At 39.3% G+C, this 16,106-nt stretch overlaps 1 protein-coding gene across 1 annotated transcript in view; it reads left to right on the top strand.

Moving 5' to 3' along the window:
* RBM28 (RNA binding motif protein 28) overlaps positions 1-16,106 on the top strand; it is a 33,487-nt gene that overhangs the window by 5,860 nt on the left and 11,521 nt on the right. Inside the window, exons 2-13 of the mRNA XM_036909103.2 lie at positions 1,268-1,426; positions 1,728-1,822; positions 2,240-2,315; positions 2,758-2,850; positions 3,572-3,643; positions 4,502-4,673; positions 4,842-4,984; positions 6,368-6,440; positions 8,664-8,773; positions 12,765-12,838; positions 13,645-13,780; positions 14,769-14,833. Coding sequence (XP_036764998.2) covers positions 1,268-1,426; positions 1,728-1,822; positions 2,240-2,315; positions 2,758-2,850; positions 3,572-3,643; positions 4,502-4,673; positions 4,842-4,984; positions 6,368-6,440; positions 8,664-8,773; positions 12,765-12,838; positions 13,645-13,780; positions 14,769-14,833 — 1,268 coding nt within the window. The remainder of the gene's footprint in view (positions 1-1,267; positions 1,427-1,727; positions 1,823-2,239; positions 2,316-2,757; positions 2,851-3,571; positions 3,644-4,501; positions 4,674-4,841; positions 4,985-6,367; positions 6,441-8,663; positions 8,774-12,764; positions 12,839-13,644; positions 13,781-14,768; positions 14,834-16,106) is intronic.

The raw sequence follows: 16,106 nt of genomic DNA, 5'->3' as shown, positions 1-16,106 counted from the left end.
TTGTTTAAAATGGGGATAATTGCATAGGGTTGTGAAGATTCAAGGAACTGTGTGAGTACTTTGTGCAAATGATGTGTGGTATTTATTGAGCATACATGCTTTTATCTCAACACTGAACTCCTTCACATTTCACCGGCGTTGGTTTTGGTTGTACTGATCAGGAAGGGCCTCGATTTTTCCTGTACTAATTTGTTGAAAGGTGAATAGGCAGGCTTTTGTGAGGCATTCAAAGAAACCGATCTCCAGATCAGAGTATGCTTTCCTGGTGCCTGGTGTCAACTTTACGCAGTTTATGTGGATTGGTGTCCTGTTTGAGGGCTTGAACCCTGACGCAGGTTCAAGTGTAGTTGAAAAAGAATCAGAGTGCATGAGCTGTGTTTCTTCTTTGGATAGTAAACAGGCTACTTGGTCTTTTTCCTTTTTTCTTTTTGATGCAGTAAATTACTTAAACTTTTACTACACAAAAATGTTAAATTTTAAAAAGCATACCAAAAGGGGCAAAGATGTTGCAGTTTTTATTTGTAACCATTTGTCTGCTTGGTACTAATATTTTCTATGGTCATTACATTGGTGGAGCCCCATGGAAAAAGCATGGGGCTGGTAATGAGGAATTGATTCAGCTTCTAACACCCTGGGCATTAACCAGTTCATCACTTTCCTCCATCTCAAATTATTAATTTGGAAAGAAGATGATAATATTCGCTTTACTTACCTTAGGTGTTCTGAAGATAAAGTAAGATAAGAGATTTACAGCTGCTTGGGAAAGGTTTGATTTGATATTGATCACTCAGGCTTGGTAATAATGATAATAGTATCTGGAGGCTCCCAAAGCAGTGTTTAGTGTTTGTGGCTCTTTTGTCAGGGTGTCAGGCACTCGTTGCTGAGCTGCTATGAGGAGGATCCGCATTACTATAATTTTTGAAGCTACCAAACTTATCTTTCCTACCTTCTGTTTGATTTTGAGTTCTTTGGGGGTGTAAAAGATATCATGGATCCTCCATATACCCGAGATTATCAGGAAAGAAAGAAAAAGAGGAGCTAACAGTAAAGGCAGAAATTAGAAGAGGAAGCCTAACAATTTCTGATCAAAGTGGGGAAGGGGACACTGATGCCAACCTTGTTTCTGTCCTTCCTGAGAATTTTGGATTTAGGACGATAACTGTTAACAGGATTTCTTGGCAACATATCTGCTAGTTTTGGGCTCTGAGGATTTACTGGTTTAGGGCTCCTGGCTTACTGTTCTCTCCCCCTGCCCTCTACTGTTTAGGGAGTAAGGCCTGTCGAGGCTTTGGCTATGTCACGTTCTCTATGCTGGAAGATGCCCAGAGGGCCCTCAAGGAGATTACCGCCTTTGAAGGCTGCAAGATTAACGTGACTGTTGCCAAGAAAAAACTGAGGAACAAGTCCAAGGAAAAGGGGGGAAATGGTGAGTTTCTAGTAACTGAAGAGAGTTTCCCCTCCAGGGTAAGGAGAATGAGTAGTGGCGGGGTAGCGTCGAACTTTAAAGCTTCCTGAATTTCTTTTGGATTTCTAAAATTATCTGATATATCTTGATACTCATTTTAGTCTTTTGTTTATTTCTAAGTCTGGAAAATTTGGTGCTGGTGTTGGCATACCTCACCCTGTGGTAAATGCCGTCAATTGTAGTAGTTTCTTTCCTGTAATATTCTGGGCGTAGAGGTAGGGTTTTGGAGCACAGACTTATTCTATTGCCTCTTAATTTTTAGAAAATTCAGAACCCCCAAAGAAGGAGCTGAAGCCTAAAAAAGGCAAAGTGGCAGATAAGAAAGCCCGGTTAATTATACGGAACCTGAGCTTTAAGGTAAGTGACAGAGAAAACTAACACTGCTAGTTGGTGCTCTTTCGTGGAACTCCTCACTAGAATGTTGTTATTGGATGTAATTCCTGCTGGGAATGAACCTTAGCCTTGTTGAGTTTGGAAAATGGGCCCATATTAACAAGAACATAGTAAAGAAAGTAAGTGTGAAGATGCCTTCCTTTTGGGGAAACTACTACAGGGAAAGGGAGTGGTGGAACAGCTCTCTGATATCTGTCCTTTTTGTTTCTTAGATACAAAACAAGATGTCTTCTATTCAGAAATGTTTGGTGTCCTAGTCTCAAAAGATTAAGAAGGAGTAAAAATGTTGAAGCTCTTTCTAATGAATTAATTCAATATTTGATGTTTCATGTTTATTTATTATGATAATACCTCTTTTTCTTTCTTTACTCTTGGCTTCAGTGTTCAGAAGATGATTTGAAGACAACATTTGCTCAATATGGAGCTGTCCTGGAAGTAAACATACCTCGGAAGCCAGGTACTAGCAAACCTTCATTTGGTGTGAATAAGATTAAGATTATTTACCATAATTATCTTTTCCATATCACTCTTGAACTAAGCACCATTTGAAATGTAAATACAAGGTTAATGTCATACTCTTTGTGAGCCTCAGATGATATGTTATATATAAAGTATCAGGCACTGTGCTTGACAGGTAAGAAAAATAATAGTGCTTATTCCCTTGATGGTATTTTTAGATCAGAACTAGTTTTAGAAGGCAAGTTACAGTTTGAGGAAATGCACTGCTCTCTCCAAGCCTGAGTCAGAGTATACTCAGCAGGAGGACACAAGCTATTACTATGGGCACGGTACTGGCTGGCTGGTAGGACTTGGACTATCTTGTCAGCCCAGGTTGCTGTAATGAGTGTCTGTTGGCTTCCCTTCTGCTGCCTCTAACTTCTTTGTGCATTTGCACACAGATGGAAAGATGCGTGGTTTTGCTTTTGTTCAGTTCAAAAACCTCCTAGAAGCAGGAAAAGCTCTCAAAAACACGAACATGAAAGAGATAAAAGGTAAGTTTTCTATACCCATATCCCTGACCCAGTTACTTCTGCTGTTTGGGCAAATTAGCACAGTAACCTACTTTCTACATTTTCAAAGGGTGTTTGCATTGTTGAAGGTCTTACTGCTAACACAGAAACTGCTTGGTGACATATTCCTAGTATTTGATCTTAGGGTTAAACGTGCAAGATCCTATGCCATTATCCTCTTTATTTGATGATAAGTGTCCTTTTAAATCCCTAATGAGAAAATGTCCTTGAAGCAGTCACTGGTGGTTGCAGGTTGCCATTGGGGTGTGCAGTTTGCAGCTTCTTCTCTATTGGTTATGATCACTGGCACCCATGGGCTGTTAAACCGACTGAAGCTACTCTGGGTATTGATATACCAGGCATTAAAGAAGTGATGGGCTTAGAGACTGCCTGACTTCTCAGTGCAAGTTATTACAGTAAACTGTTGGTCTAACTGGAAACACCATTCTAATTCTTTTTTTTTTTAAACCTATCTTATCCCAGATGTGGTGGCTGCATAGAAAGGCAAAATTTCTGTTCATTGATAAAAGCGTTAAAGGCTAAAAAGAGTAGGCAGCTACTAGGAACCTTATTTTAGGACCAACTTTCTCTGAATCGACACTTTGTCTCTTGGTTGGTTTACTGCCTTTGATGAAAAGGAAGTCATTTACAGGAGATGATGAGAAGAGGAAGGCCTTTCTGATGCTCCTTTTCTGTCTGATAGGGCGGACAGTGGCTGTGGATTGGGCCGTGGCAAAGGATAAATATAAAAATACACAGTCTGCCTCTGTGCCAGGTAAGCTGTGGTGGTGTTGGGTAGGAGGGGTTGTATGTTCTGCGGTACGTACAGGAACAGCTCCACCTATGGCAAAAGTGTAAGGGAACCTGCTTGTCAGTGAGACTTGTCAGGCTGGAGATACCTTAAGCATTAGATTAACCAAAAGAGTGAGACTGGGGAGTAAGGGAGACTGAATTCCTGCTGGCTCAGAAGTGAGCCCAGAGCTATTCATCAATTCATATCCTACCTTCTGGTGATCTGGCCCCAAAACATTGGATCCTTTTGAGTCTAAGCCCACTCCGGGTGTGGATGTGAGTGGGGAGGGGGCCTGAGTTCATTGTTCTCTACTTGCTGTCCTTTCCTAGCTTTTCATAATAGGGAATGATGGGATAGTAAGAATAGGGAAACTTACAACTTGAGTTTTATTTAGAAAATAAAACTGGCTTATTAGCCATTAGGAGTTGAGACAACAGAACTCACTGGGATTGAAGTTCACGGCTGAGCCCTAGAGCGAGACTGGCTGGCTGGCTGTGGTACGTGATGGCAGGTTGTTCGCAGGGCTCAGTTGCCACTCCTCTCGTTCTGAGTGAGATCAGCCTTCTGATGAGCAGGATGCCTCTAAGGGAGGCTTGGTGGCGAGGGGTTTTGTTGCTGTTGGTTTTGTTTCCCCCCCCTCATACTTTCTCTTACTCTGTGAACTAAGAAAAATATGTGAGAAAAATACAGTAAGAAAAAATATATCAGATACTTATTTGTATATCTCATATATTTTTCTAGTCCAAAGAAACTAGGAACTTCGAGTATTAGTTACTCTTGTTAACATAACCTTGCTTTGAATACTAAATGAATTCCTAACTTTCTTTACATCCCTTATAGGTGAGGAGAAGAAGCCTAAAGCCAAATATCAGTTAAGTAAAGAGAGTGGCAGGGAAGAAGAGGTTAAGGAGGAGGAGGAGGAGGATGTAGGAGCAGAGGAGAAAGGTGATGAAGAGGAGGAGGAGGAGAATAAAGAGCCAGAGGTGACCAAGCCTGTGTGCCTTCAGAAGAGGTGAGCCGCTCAGCTTATTCTGAGACAACAGGGCAAGATTCACCATTGTCTCTAAGAGGCAAAAGTATGTCTTTCCCTGCCCCCATCATTGTGGGACTGACTCGTGTAGTGAAGTCGGATGGGCCCCTCTGTCAGCCCAGATCTTCAGTCCGAACTCTGCCATTGCAGAGCAGCCGAGAGGGCAGCAACAGCAGAAAGCAGTGAAGAGGACACTTCTGACGGGGACAGTGACCTGGAGGAGAGAGAGAGCACTGACAGTGGAGAGGAACTGGCTCGGCATGACACCAACGCTGCAGGACAGGAGATTGAAGGTTTGCCTGGGATCATTGCAGACACCCTTACATTTAAAATAAGTTACTGAGAAATGTGCATATTTCAGCTCAGGCCTCTTTTTAATAGGATCCTAAGGTCTTCTGTCAAATGTATGTTTAAATGCTGAAAATGAACACTATATTCCTTGTCAAGATTTTTGTTTTTGTTGTGTTTTTTAATGCGTTTGGAATGATATTTGAAAGACAAGATTCTTTCTTAGGGAATTTAAAACCTATCTTCTGTCTTGATTATCCACGTTGAATGAATAAATGTATAAATAGTGTATGAATAAATGTATTGCACCCTATACAAGGTGGATTTTAACTCTTTTGGGTTGAGATGGGGATAAAGGACCTCTTGAGACATTCGTAGAACTGTAACCAAACCCTATTGCTACCTTGTTTATTGAGGGCGGCAGGTCATCACAAAATGAGGAATGGCCAATAACTGTTCTTTAGTTTGGATGGAGGTTTTTATTCACTTATTAGGTCACTCCTTCCTGTTTCCTTTGCTATAAGTGTGGCATGTTAGTTTGACCATAAAAAACCCTAAGGAATAAGCTTTTTCCATGAGGAGAGAATGGTGCACACCTTAGAATCAAAGAAACTTTTAGGCTCAAGGGACTATAATATGTATTCTACAACCAGATTCAGCTCTCTTATTATTATTTCATTTGAGAAAATTATCGAACTAATACATGATAATGAGAGGAATAAAAAATGCAGTGCAGAGTAAAAGCTTTTCACCAGTCCCCCAAAGAGTCTCCCAAAGTAACCATTGTTGTTTCTTTTGTTACCAACCAGAAATTTTCTATGAATGCATAAGCATGTATCTCTATTCTTAAAAACAGGGAGTCTGCCTTATACCCAGATCCTTAGCCTTAGGGCCCTTCTCCAGAGACAACCAATGTTATATGTTTCTTGTGTATCTGAAGATATTTAATACTTTTATAAGCAAAAACATGCGTATAAATATACACCCCCCCAATATATATGTTTGAATATGTGAATGTGGTTTTTTTTTCTCCTCAAATGTTCTACATGCTTTATATTTCCAAAATGTTTACACTGACACACAATATATGGGAATGTCTTTTTTTCCCCACACCCTTACCACATTGGATTTCATATATATATATATATATATATATTTTTTGCCAGTCTGTTGGAATGAAAAATAGTACCTTCTTGTGTTATGTTTTTCCTTACTTATGAGTAAGTTTGAGCATCTTTTTATGTATTTAATTGTATGTCCTTTGTTCATCTTTAATTGGACTTTTTTCTTACTGGTTTATGCAAGAATTTATGTATTTAAGATGTTAGCCCTTTGTCATATGGCTTGCAATAGGCTTTTTCACTTTGTAATTTTTCTTTTTACTTCAGATGTACAAGTCTCAAAGAAAAAGAAGAGGAAATTACCCTCTGATGTGAATGAAGGGAAAACTGTTTTTATCAGGTACATCTTTTTATCTCGAGAACTGCTGCTTGTGTTGCCTTCATAAGTTCTTCATTTCACTTCACTTCACTTCTTTACTCTCCTAGGCCAGAAAGTTAGAAGCCTCTAAGACTGTTAGCACATCTGGACCTAGGAACATAGCAAACAATGAGAAATGTAGAAAAATAAAATGATACACAGAAGATAAATAGCAGGGCTCTTCTTATATTGTCCTCATCTAGATTTTATTCTTTGTAATTGGGGTGGCATCACTTGGAAGGAATTAGTTCTTCAGCTGTGGGAAACCTCTTGCTTTTAACCTTTGTTTAGGGGCTTTGCCAGGAAGGGGTAATGTCCCTTGTCCCAAATGATTTCTTTCTTCATGCCTAACTTATCTTCTAAAGTAGTGGCCAGAAAAAAGTAAGGCATCCCATCTGTTTCCAGGAAAACAGAGGGAGGGAGTCAGGTGGAGATAGGTCTTATTTCATGTAGCCATTTTGTGTTTTAGTCCTACCAACTGCAGTAGATGAACATTTTACAAATATCAGTGTATCTTTAGTACACCTTAAGCATACCTTCTCATCTTAAGTACCAATGGCTAGGGCCGTTCAGGTCTTATTTTAATGCTGTGTGTTTTATCCCCTTGTATAATCTTTTAAGATTATTTTTATTATATAAGTAATTTATGTTTATTGTAGGAAATTTAGGAAATAAATGAGCAAAATGACACAAATTTAACCTTAATCACTACTCAGAGAATACCCACACACACTCCCACATCCTATATTTTACAAAGATGAGTTTAGCCTTTATGTGCAGTGTTGTAGCCCATTTTCTTCCTTAATAGCATGCCTCGCCATAATTTTTTTAATGTGGTGTTTGGAATTGCTATATAAAAATTTTGTATTCATAGAAGATTCTGTCTAATAGGAAGGAAAAAACATCACACTTAGAAATCTGTGATTTCAATACTAAGGATACACATATCCTTATGTATATGTATATACATATACATAAGGATGTATAAGTACACTCCTTATACATCTTTTAATAAACTTAGGAAAGTAAGGGGATGAAAGAGAACTATGTACATGATGAGGCAAATTGGAAGAAATATGAAGCTAGGTTATGTCTTATTGCAGGAAATTGTTTTTATCTCGATTACTCTGTAAGACAGAATTATTTATGGGGTTGTTAATTGAGTATAAGAGAGGTAAACTTGTAGATATTTATTTTGGATTTTTTTTTAAACCCTGGAAGAATGTGCATAGCAGGGAAAATTAGGATTTTTTACACTGTGTTGAAATCTAGAATAACAAAATCTCCTTCTAATATTTTTATTCCCATCGAGAGACAGAAGTACTTTCCTTCTTTTATACTTAGCTAGTAAACTTTACCATGCTTGCTTTTGCATAATGTAAAATTGTAACTGAAACCTGGGTTTTATTGAAGTGCAGAGGAGAAAATAGGTAATAACACACACTTGTCTTTTAATAGCCTGTTGTGGGTCTTCTGGTTGTAGTAAGAGAGACCAGTTTTGGCCAGTTGAAGTGAACAGGCAGGTTTGTTGGATGAACATTGGGGTGGCTCACAGAATCAGCTGTCATAGAGCAAACCTGAAGAAGGGGATGAAAACCTGGGCAGTCTGGGACCCCAGCTCTGCAGGAGGCTGTGGGTCTTTTCTCTGAGGCAAAATCACTTTTTCCCCTCCTTCTTAAGGTATAACATATATTCTGGAAAGTGCATAAATCTAAGTGTACAGCTCAGTGAAGTTTTTCATGTATATATGAAAGGATGTATAAGAACACTCCTTATACATCTTACATATATATCCATGTAACACCACCCAGACCAAGATATAGAATATCTTCAACTTTCAGCTCCCCAGAAATTGCCCTTGGGGAGGGCATTACCGTTTTTATTATATAAGTAATTTATGTTTAAATTAACAGAAGAGAATCTACACCTACAACATCTTGTCTTTGTGTATGTCTGTTCAGGTTTTAAATGGGAGAGAGAATCTGATTGACATAGGAAAGTCAGTCAGTTATGGCCAATGGGCAGAGTGATACATCAGAGGCTTGCCCACTGGGGGTCTTCCCTGTGTATTACTGCTATTCCTGAACAAGGAGGAATGGTCATGAGCAAGGGAACCACTCCAGGAGTGCCTTAGTCACCTCATACCAGAACACAGGATCTCACTTTTGTAGTTGACCTTTCTTGTGACCTGATTGTCTTTTATAGAAACCTGTCTTTTGACTCGGAGGAAGAAGAACTTGGGGAGCTCCTCCAGCAGTTTGGAGACCTTAAATATGTCCGCATTGTCTTGCATCCAGACACAGAACATTCTAAAGGTATTTGCTTGTCAGCTGTCAGGCGCAGAGAGGGTTGAGACCACTGCCATGGGCGCTGACTAGGTTACATGAGAACATGACATGTGCTGTTCTGAGGGATCACAGCCCTTGCAGCCCAGGTTTCTGTGGTCCACAGAAGCACCAAGGACATTCTGAGGTTGTTTTTCATGATGTCAAACTCAGCATCTTTAATGGTGCTGCCAGCCGTAATTTTGTCTAAGCCTTTTAAACCCTTGCTTATTTACATTAGGTTAATGAATTCCATTTGTTGTTCTCTTTTGAATTTCAGATGTGATAGCATCTCATGGGTATTAATCATGCCACATTGCTTGAAATTACTGGGATATTTTTCAGTTGCTTTTGTTAGGGATGGAAGTGCTCAGGGAAACTGATGGAGTGGCAGCCGTCAGAAGGAAAACTGCATGGAGCAGGGGTGCTGCCTTAGGTAGTTCCTTTCCTAAAGTCATTACTTTTGAGCCTCAGGAGCTCCACTCCCTATGTTAGCATACTGTTGTTAGGTAAGCATCGTTTCAATCCATTCTACTCTTCGTTTCATCAACTGCAGGTGTTCTTCTAAAGCAGTGAGTTCTTAGTCATTCTGATTCTTGATTCCTTTAACATCTAGCAAAAGCTCTCTCTCCAGAAAAATGCTGCTTCTGAGGGTTTGTGGGCTCTCTGGAGCTGCCCATGGATTAAGAACCTCCATCCTACACCTTACTTTCGAAATGCATGAGACCTGAGCATTTTTGGTTTTTACTCAGCTAAAAAAGATGTAAATAAGGTAATATGATGGAAAGGAAACTGAACTGCTTCCTGGAGATTAGTGATCTAATCCTTGCTAAGCCATAGACCAGCTGGGTGGTTTTGGTAAATCATTTAATTATGGTGGGCTTCAGTTTCTTATCTGTAAAATGAGAGGGTTCAACTAGAGTAATCACTTAAGGTGCCTTCAGCTCTGATATATTTCATATACTTGGATCATCTCCATTTCCAGTATGCTTTTCTAAAAATGAGCAGCTAGAATTGCATAAATGTTCCCAGTACTGTGGTATAGCACTCTACTCTGATGCTATCTGTTGTCCCTTTTTGGATGAGGTGTAGTATATGGGGTTGGTATTTTCAGAACGTTGTCAATAATCGGCTTGGTCAGTCTCTTTCTTTGTTCTATTAAAATCTTAGCTGAGAGTTGATGATTTTAATAAGCATAGTTTTCATTGTTTTTTTAATGCATTGTCTTTCTGTGCTCACATTAAATTTTTATGACACTTTCTCTGCCTACTCACACAGCCTTGGCCACCTCCTACAGTTTTATCCCCGTCAGCATGCCATTTCACTGCATGGAAGAGCTAAATATTATTATTTGCAGATTTTAGGGAAGTGTTAAGACTGAACCCAATACTGACCCTGGAAATTCCAGTGATAAAATTCTCACCTATTCAGAAATAAGTACCCTTTTTCTTCATATTGGACAAATAGGCCAATCTGCCTATTGGACACATTTTTTCTCATATTTCCTTCTTTCTTACTTGTTTCTTCCTACTGATATCTATTAATGCCAGACACTGTGGTAGGTTCTAGCAATATAGAAACAGCCAAGAAACATGGCCCCTACTGCCAAGGCATTCATTTTGTTTGGGAAAATGCCACCTGACCATTGCTGTCACAGACATGTGGGTGGGGGACCAGCGGGGTGGTGCACTTGACTCTGCCCGGCATAGGCAGGGAAGACCTCACTAGATGGGGCCCCATGGGTTGGCCTGCCACATGTGTCTTCTTGTGTGCTGCCATTCATTCTTACAGGGGACAAAAGATCAATTAGTGCCCCAGTAACTCTATGAAATAACATTGTTTTCATTTATGAGAGAACTTCTTAAGGTTCAAAAAGTACAACAAAATATTATGAAACTTGCATTTCTATTTTGGAGTCTACTATAAGGTGACCTTTTTTCTTTGCTAATAGAAGCTGCTTTTTATCAATAGCAGAACTTAGGATGGCTTGATTGGCCCTGCACCTAATCAGTGAAAGGTGTACCTGTGGAAATTCTGGAGTCTGAGTTGTGAATTAGGTTCATGGCTTTCTGGTTCACTGCTATATTCAGGTGGTAGAGGCCAGGGACTTTTATTCCAAGAGGCAGCTCTGCTCTTGTCTCCCAAGTGACTGTGATGACAGTGAGATCTATAATTAATTTCAGGGTTAAGTGGTTCCCACCTCATTTTTTAGTCCTCTGATAGTCAAGCAGTAAGTGATCCTGAATGAAGTGGTAGGCTGGAATTTCTCTGCCATTTCTTGTAGATATTTCTTTTTTTTTTTTTTTTTTTAGATAATTATTTTTTATTGAAGGGTAGTTGACACACAGTATTACATTACATTAGTTTCAGGTGTACAACACAGTGATTCAACATTTATATACATGATAATTCTAGGTACCAGCTATCACCATACCAAGTTGTTACAATATTTTGACTATATTCCTTATGCTATACATTACATCCCGGTTACTTATTTATTTTACAATTGGAAGTGTGTACTTTTTTTTGGTTGTTGTTGTTAGGGCATCTCTCATATTTATTGATCAAATGGTTGTTAACAACAATAAAATTCTGTATAGGGGAGTCAATGCTCAATGCACAATCATTAATCCACCCCAAGCCTAATTTTCGTCAGTCTCCAATCTTCTGAAGCATAACAAACAAGTTCTTACATGGAGAACAAATTCTTACATAGTGAATAAGTTACATGGTGAACAGTACAAGGGCAGTCATCACAGAAACTTTTGGTTTTGCTCATGCATTATGAACTATAAACAGTCAGTTCAAATATGAATACTCATTTGATTTTTATACTTGATTTATATGTGGATACCACATTTCTCTCTTTATTATTTTTAATAAAATGCTGAAGTGGTAGGTAGATACAACATAAAGGTAGAAAACATAGTTTAGTGTTGTAAGAGAGCAAATGTAGATGATCAGGTGTGTGCCTGTAGACTATGTGTTAATCCAAGCTAGACAAGGGCAATAAAACATCCACATATGCAGAAGATTTCTCTCAGAACAGGGAGGGTGAGGTTCTAAGCCTCACCTCTGTTGATCCCCAATTTCTCACCTGATGACCCCCCTGCGACTGTGCCTGTCTTAGGTTGTTCCTCCCTTGAGGAATCTTACCCGTCTCTGGCTAACCAGTCATCTTCCGGGGCCATACAGGGAAATGTTAAGTTGGTAAGTGAGAGAGAAGCCTTATTGTTTGAAATGGTTAGCTTTTTATTTCTTTGCATATTTATGCCCTGTGGCTTCTATGCCCAGCATTTGTCTTGAGGTATCTTTACCACTTGGAGGAGTTATGATACTCGGTAAATTTGATATGAGGCACGAATTCTATTTAAGAATTCGTTGTAATTAGGAAGGAAAAAGAAAAGCTATAGAAGTAGCAGGCGGGAGAAAACATGGGAAGATTGATTATTTCTTTGACATATCTTCTTGTAGAGTAACTTCAGCATGTATAGATTTTAAGCTACTACTTAAATTGCGCACACACATTAACATAATAGGAGTATAGTTACATAACCAAAGCATATCTGTAATTACCAGCCATCTCCAGTGAAACCAAGAAAACCAGTTAGGCACCCCAGGCATTTGTGAAAACTTATCAATGATATGATGGTTATTATCTAACTGAATTTGAATAGTTTGAGAAAAATCAGACAAATTAAAACAACCCATTCCTGCTTGTAGATATTTCTTAGGAGAAAAATGGGGAAATTATAATTCTAAGAAGCCTTGGAAAAGATGAAGGAAGTAATAATAAAATCTCATTGCAGACAGGTGAGCTATCTTACCCATCTTTGAATCTTCAGTGCCGGTCTCATACGCCTGACAAAAGGATGCTACTACTCCTTGCCCTTTGTGTCTGGCTGCCACCATTGGTAATGTCTGGGGCTTCTAGCTGGGCATGGGAGGTTGGGATCTCACTTGATTTTGTCTCTCTGTGCAGGTTGTGCATTTGCTCAGTTCATGACTCAAGAAGCAGCTCAGAAATGCCTTGAAGCTGCTTCTCCAGAGACTGAGGTAAGGAAGACATTTCCTTTACCCTGTAACTAAGGTGATAGTTGCTCCCAGGGGCAACATCTGATGTTTACACAGGACTTTATTACTATTATTGTTCATGTAATAATAAAGCTAACAGTTACTGAGCACTGAGTGTGTTTTAGGCACTGAGCTTTACATGTATTACCTTATTTAATCCTTACACCAACTCTATGGGGCCATATCAGGTAAATGCAATTATTACCCCTATTTAATAGGTGAAGAAACAAGTATAATTATCTAATTTTTACTGATCACTGTCTGTATGTCAGCTTCTATGCTAGGCTGATGACATGAAAGACTGGGCTAAGAAGGGATTAAGGCCATCTCTGAAGTGCAGTAAGTGAGAGAGGAAGTGTGTGGGTGATGGAGAATTTCTCTGTGTATTCTATAACCAAGTATAAATTGTTTTCTTGAGGGAAGTTATCTTATATTGCCATTTTCTCTTAAATTCTCTTAAGTAGAGTTAACACTACCATTTAATTAGCTCTCTTTAGAATAATAAAAATTGCCTGTTTACAGATCATTTTCCTCATTTGGGCCTACTTTGGGACTAATCAACTCCCATAAAATAAATTATTTATTGCTGGCAGCTCTAAGCACACAGCTGGCCTTCTGCACATATACTAAAAACTGTTAGGCTAGTGATATACTTGCAGCCAGCTGGGCTAAAACATTTTTGGGGGTTGGGTTCCATAGCATTACTGGGCTTTTCTGTTTTCCCTTGCCCTGGTGTTCTTACTTTCTACTCACTGTGTATTTTGAGAGAGGGTTGCAATCTGTTACAGGGTAGTGGGCTTAAACTGGATGGCCGGCAGCTTAAGGTTGACTTGGCAGTGACACGTGATGAGGCTGCAAAGCTCCGGACAAAGAAGGTGAAGAAGCCAACTGGAACCCGGAACCTCTATCTGGCCCGAGAAGGCTGTGAGTAGTGGAAAGGAGACATGAGGCAGGCTGCTGAGCAACTGGCCCTGTGCCTTGACAGTGACCCAGCAATAGTATGTTTGGGTGCATGTTTAAAATTAAAAACCCAAATGTCCTCTTTAACAGTATTATATTATTATTTTCCCTTGAGCAGATGTGGCTTACTGTTAGGAATCTGTCACCCAATTCATGGATTAGCCAGTCCTATTCTTTGTTCTGCCTGCTTGCCTTTAGACCTTTTCATCAGAGGATTAGCAGGGCAAAGAGGGAGGAAAAACTCAAATTATCCTTGCTTCTTGTCATCATTTCTGATAGGTTTTCTAAAGGAGTTGAAAATTATGGCTAAAATTAGTCTTTTGGATTATTCATGGGTTTAAAATGTGCACTCAGTATTTTTCCCTTAATGGTAGAAAGGTAACCAGACATTAGCTTTAATTAGTTTTAAAAAGGAATTCCTTCCTTTAGGTCCTACAGTATTGTCGTCCCACCTCTGTATGACTACAGAGCCAGGGCTTGTAATGTAAGGTCATCAGCCTCTGACACTAGGCCTCTATGGCAGTGCAGCTGCTTTCTAGGGAGGCTGCTTGGACTGCTCAGTACTGGCCCCCAAGTACATGAGGAGCAGTGAAATTCCAAGAGCAGGTAACAGGTGGTGCATTTTTGCATTCAAATGACTAAAAAATACTTATTTTCAGAACTTCTCTAGGCCTTTTCATTTGTCTTTGGGCATAGACACGAAGATTTTGAGGGGAAGGAGGGAGAAGAGGAACAAAATCACAAAATGTTCAGAATTTGGTCCTTGAGAGTAGTTCAGAGCTGAGAACTTAGCCCTGTAGCCTATTTCTGGACCTACCCAAATACCCAAATGTCCTGGCCAGTACAGTCCTCTGGGCCCTGTACAAAGAGATTGCATCATTCAAATCGCATTCCTTATTGCTGAGAGAAAATTCCCTTGCTGATGTCTTGGCCCTTTGCCCTCTTTTTGCAGTGATTCGGGCTGGGACGAAGGCTGCAGAGGGTGTGAGCCCTGCTGATATGACCAAAAGAGAACGGGTGAGTAGATTAAGTGCCTTCAAGTTCTGCATGACTTATTATAGATGAATAAATAATGATTATTGAATGCTAGAGGTGCTCATCAAAGTCAGGTATCAGTCACAGAGCCTAATCTACACTCTTGTTAGAGAAAAAAGAAGCACACGAGTGTCACAGCAAATTGCCCAACCTTGTACATAATATTCTATCAGTGTTACCTACCGTTATAAGAACCAGGTCTTATTCTCTATTTTCCTAATGCTCAGCAGTACATGTTTGCTGAATAGTACACTTCTAGGTCATGGAGTAGACACTTAACAGGCTAGGGCTTTGTGTAATTGGTGTCAGTATAAATGCTGAATAGCATAAGAAAGGAAGATCAGCTGAAGTTAGCAGAGAAGGAGATAGATGTGGGTCTTGGAAGGAAGAGTTAAGATGTTCATTTTTGGTGGCGAAGGCTTTATCTCCAGATGATAAAATCACTTTAGGAAAACTCCATATTATGGGAGTTACCACTCATATTGGGTTCCTTTGCTGCTCAGTAATGTTAATTTCCAGTAACTATTACTTTTGCCCACATGGCTTACTTTCAAAAAGTTAAGCCAGCCTAGAGTAAAGATGTATAACCATTAACAGAATTAGCTATGGAATCTGAAAGTGCCGAAGATGATAGACAGATGAGAATATAATGACAAGAGGCAGTGTGTCTTTTCTGTGAACAGTTTCTAGACTAATGTTCTTAGCTTTTTGTGGTAGTGAGCATCTGGAAATCTTGGTATGGGAGGACATTGTATGCCCTTTTCTGATCACAGTATAATAATCACACATTTAATTTTTCCTTAGAACAAATTTTCTAGCAAAAAGCTCAGTAGGATTATCTGCATATAATTCACAGTAGACACAACTTTTCCTCAGAAAAAAATAGACTGTTGAACTTAGGCATGATAGCCTCCTCAACTATCTCTTTAGTATTCATTTCCAGAGTGTGTGTTTTGTTATTTGTTAGTGCCTTTACCAAACAAGGGGCAGCAGAAATGAGACTTGATAAAAGAAAAAATTTAATTTGAAACTTTTTTCAACTAACAATTAAAAAAAACAAATCAGAAGAATGTCATCCTTTTACTTTAGAGACAGGTTGCCCTGGAACCCATGTTTTGTGCAGCACAGTTGAGGCCAATGCCCTGGAAGCAGAAGTCATTTCTGTGGTCATGGACATTCCTTTGCCTCAAGGTGGCAGTGTTGAGACGAAACATTCTATCAAGTGTTCTTTGAATAATTACATTTTCTCATTTTC

Source organism: Manis pentadactyla, chromosome 7, assembly GCF_030020395.1.
Source record: "Manis pentadactyla isolate mManPen7 chromosome 7, mManPen7.hap1, whole genome shotgun sequence".
Taxonomy (NCBI): domain Eukaryota; kingdom Metazoa; phylum Chordata; class Mammalia; order Pholidota; family Manidae; genus Manis; species Manis pentadactyla.
Note: the sequence above shows the minus strand (reverse complement) of the source record. Positions and strands in the feature narration are given on the sequence as shown.